At 34.6% G+C, this 2,208-nt stretch overlaps 1 protein-coding gene across 1 annotated transcript; it reads left to right on the top strand.

Moving 5' to 3' along the window:
• Positions 1-419: 419 nt before the first annotated feature.
• On the top strand, positions 420-1,753 carry LOC107811531 (F-box protein At2g27310-like). The gene has a single exon (XM_016636489.2). It carries the CDS (start codon positions 485-487, stop codon positions 1,541-1,543), a length of 1,059 nt encoding a protein of 352 aa, XP_016491975.2. The 5' UTR covers positions 420-484; the 3' UTR covers positions 1,544-1,753.
• The last annotated feature ends 455 nt before the right edge of the window (positions 1,754-2,208 follow it).

Here is a 2,208-nt window from a genome sequence, read left to right as displayed (position 1 = left end):
AAGCAACTGAACTTCGGATACTAAATATTAAACAAAAAAGTACGCCTTCGTTTATAATTCTTGTAATAGGATAATCATTTTGAAAGCAAAATTCACTCTATTTTTTCTTAAATCTAATAAAATTAGAAGATCTTTTTACGGAGATATTCAGATTTTATAGAAAAGACAAACGATTATTCTTTCACTTTTATTGGCTCTTGGATAAATATTGCGCATTTAAAATATTTTTAATAATTTCCATATGCCAAATAGTTCACACGTAGATATTTATAACACTTTTGTGGAAAATAAATGGATAAAGACCTTTATACGTGTTAAGATGCCGGTTTTGACTACTCATTTTGTTTTCTTCTTTTATTAAATAAATACACGATTAAAGCCTTGTCATAACCCCTATATAAAACCTCCATTCAAACTCCAAAATCTTGCATTATTTTTCACTACAACAAAAGCAAAATATTATACAGTTAGTTAACATATTCTCATGTCATCTTGTTCCACCACCACCACCACGGCTGACGACGGCGGAAGGACGGCGATCACTGCCGTCCATCCCGACATCATACAAACCCTAATCTTAACCAAACTCGACGGCCCAACTCTTATTTCCACCAGTTTCGCTTCTTCACAACTTAAAAATCTCTGTTCCGATGATATTCTCTGGAAAAATATTTGCAACTCTTATTGGCCATCTACCTCTAACCCTCTAGTCCAAAACGCCATCTCCACCTTCCCCTCCGGTCACCGGTCATTTTTCTCCGACTCCTTTCCCGCCATCCTCCACCATAATAATACTAATATATGTCGTACCGAATACCGAAATTTTTTAACACCGGAGTTGATATCAGCTGTTGATATTCACTTTGAGGAAAATTTATTATACTCAAAAGTAGTGAAAACAGAGACGAAAAGTAATTGGTTTATGAGTTCGCCGCTTAGAGTTGACCTTTTGGGTCATAAAGAGACGATAACGACGCCGGTAAAATTCGACAGCGATGACGGAACTTGCAAATTACGTTTACAGGAGAATATGAAATTGAGCTGGATTTTAATTGATCCAAAGAAAAATCGAGCTGTGAATATGTCGAGTTTGCAGCCGGTATCCGTCCGGCGACATTGGTTAACCGGAGAATTGAAGGTTCGGTATTCGACGGTGATGGCTTCTGGCGCCGACGCCGGCGACGGAGGAGGGTTGGTGCAGTGTGGAATAGTAGTCACGTGCGAAGGGAAGGAAGGAGGTGAGTTGCACGTGAGGGAAGTGAGCATGCAAGTAGAGGACATGGATGGGAAAGTTTTATGTGGGAAGGATAGTTTGGTAATTGTACAAGAGGCTATGGAAGGAGGAAGGAAGAAGGGAAAAGAAGGAGAAGAAAAAGAAAGGTATGAGAAATTTTTGGAATTAAGGAAATTATGGAGGGAAAGGAAACAAAGGAGAGAAAAAAGATTAGATATGGTGTGTATATTTAGTGGGATTACAATTTTTATTTCTTTTTGGACTTTGATTGTGTTAGGTTCAAGAAGTAATGGTAGTTATTTTAGTTAGAAATAGGAAAAAAGAATGAGAATTTAAAGTTATTATATTAATTTTTTCTGAATAAAGAGCGAAAATTACAATCTTATTGTAACATTTGTTTTTTCTTTATTCATTGATACATAATGAATCATAGCATGAAAATCTTCTATTAAGGCATAATTAATTCAATATTGTTATTAATCCTTAATCAATAAACAAATAGAGATGTTATTTTTTTTATATATCGTGACTCATTGCACCCACCATTGTTTTGTGTGTTTATTGGGTCTGAACTCTAATATAATATTTTATGATTTTTATATCATTTTATTGACGACTAAATTACATATTTTTTTGTTCATCGAAACTTTGCATTTTATTCATAATGTAAAGAAATCCCGAGTTTCAATTACAAACCAATTGGGAACAGAGGCGGAGGGAGAGTAGAACCTATTGTTAAGTCGAATCAGTAGCTTTAGTCCAAACCATATATTTGTCTTAAGAAATTTAATAAATATGTACAAATTATTAATCTAGAATTCAGTAACTAAAAAGATTTAAATCACGAGCCCTTAATGTTCAAATCCCGGCTTCTCCGATTGGGAATATCACAATCCCTAGAAACTTCATTAACTATAGTCATAGAAAAGCTTGTTGGAGATGTAATTAGATCACACCTTTGTGTGCTAATGTTT

The sequence above is a fragment of the Nicotiana tabacum genome, chromosome 9 (assembly GCF_000715075.1).
Source record: "Nicotiana tabacum cultivar K326 chromosome 9, ASM71507v2, whole genome shotgun sequence".
NCBI classification, from domain to species: Eukaryota; Viridiplantae; Streptophyta; class Magnoliopsida; order Solanales; family Solanaceae; genus Nicotiana; species Nicotiana tabacum.
This window is presented reverse-complemented; position numbering and strand designations above follow the sequence as displayed.

Bases quoted from the DNA above. Each gene is read 5' to 3' on its own strand.
- LOC107811531 (XM_016636489.2), top strand. From the start codon at position 485: ATGTCATCTTGTTCCACCACCACCACCACGGCTGACGACGGCGGAAGG.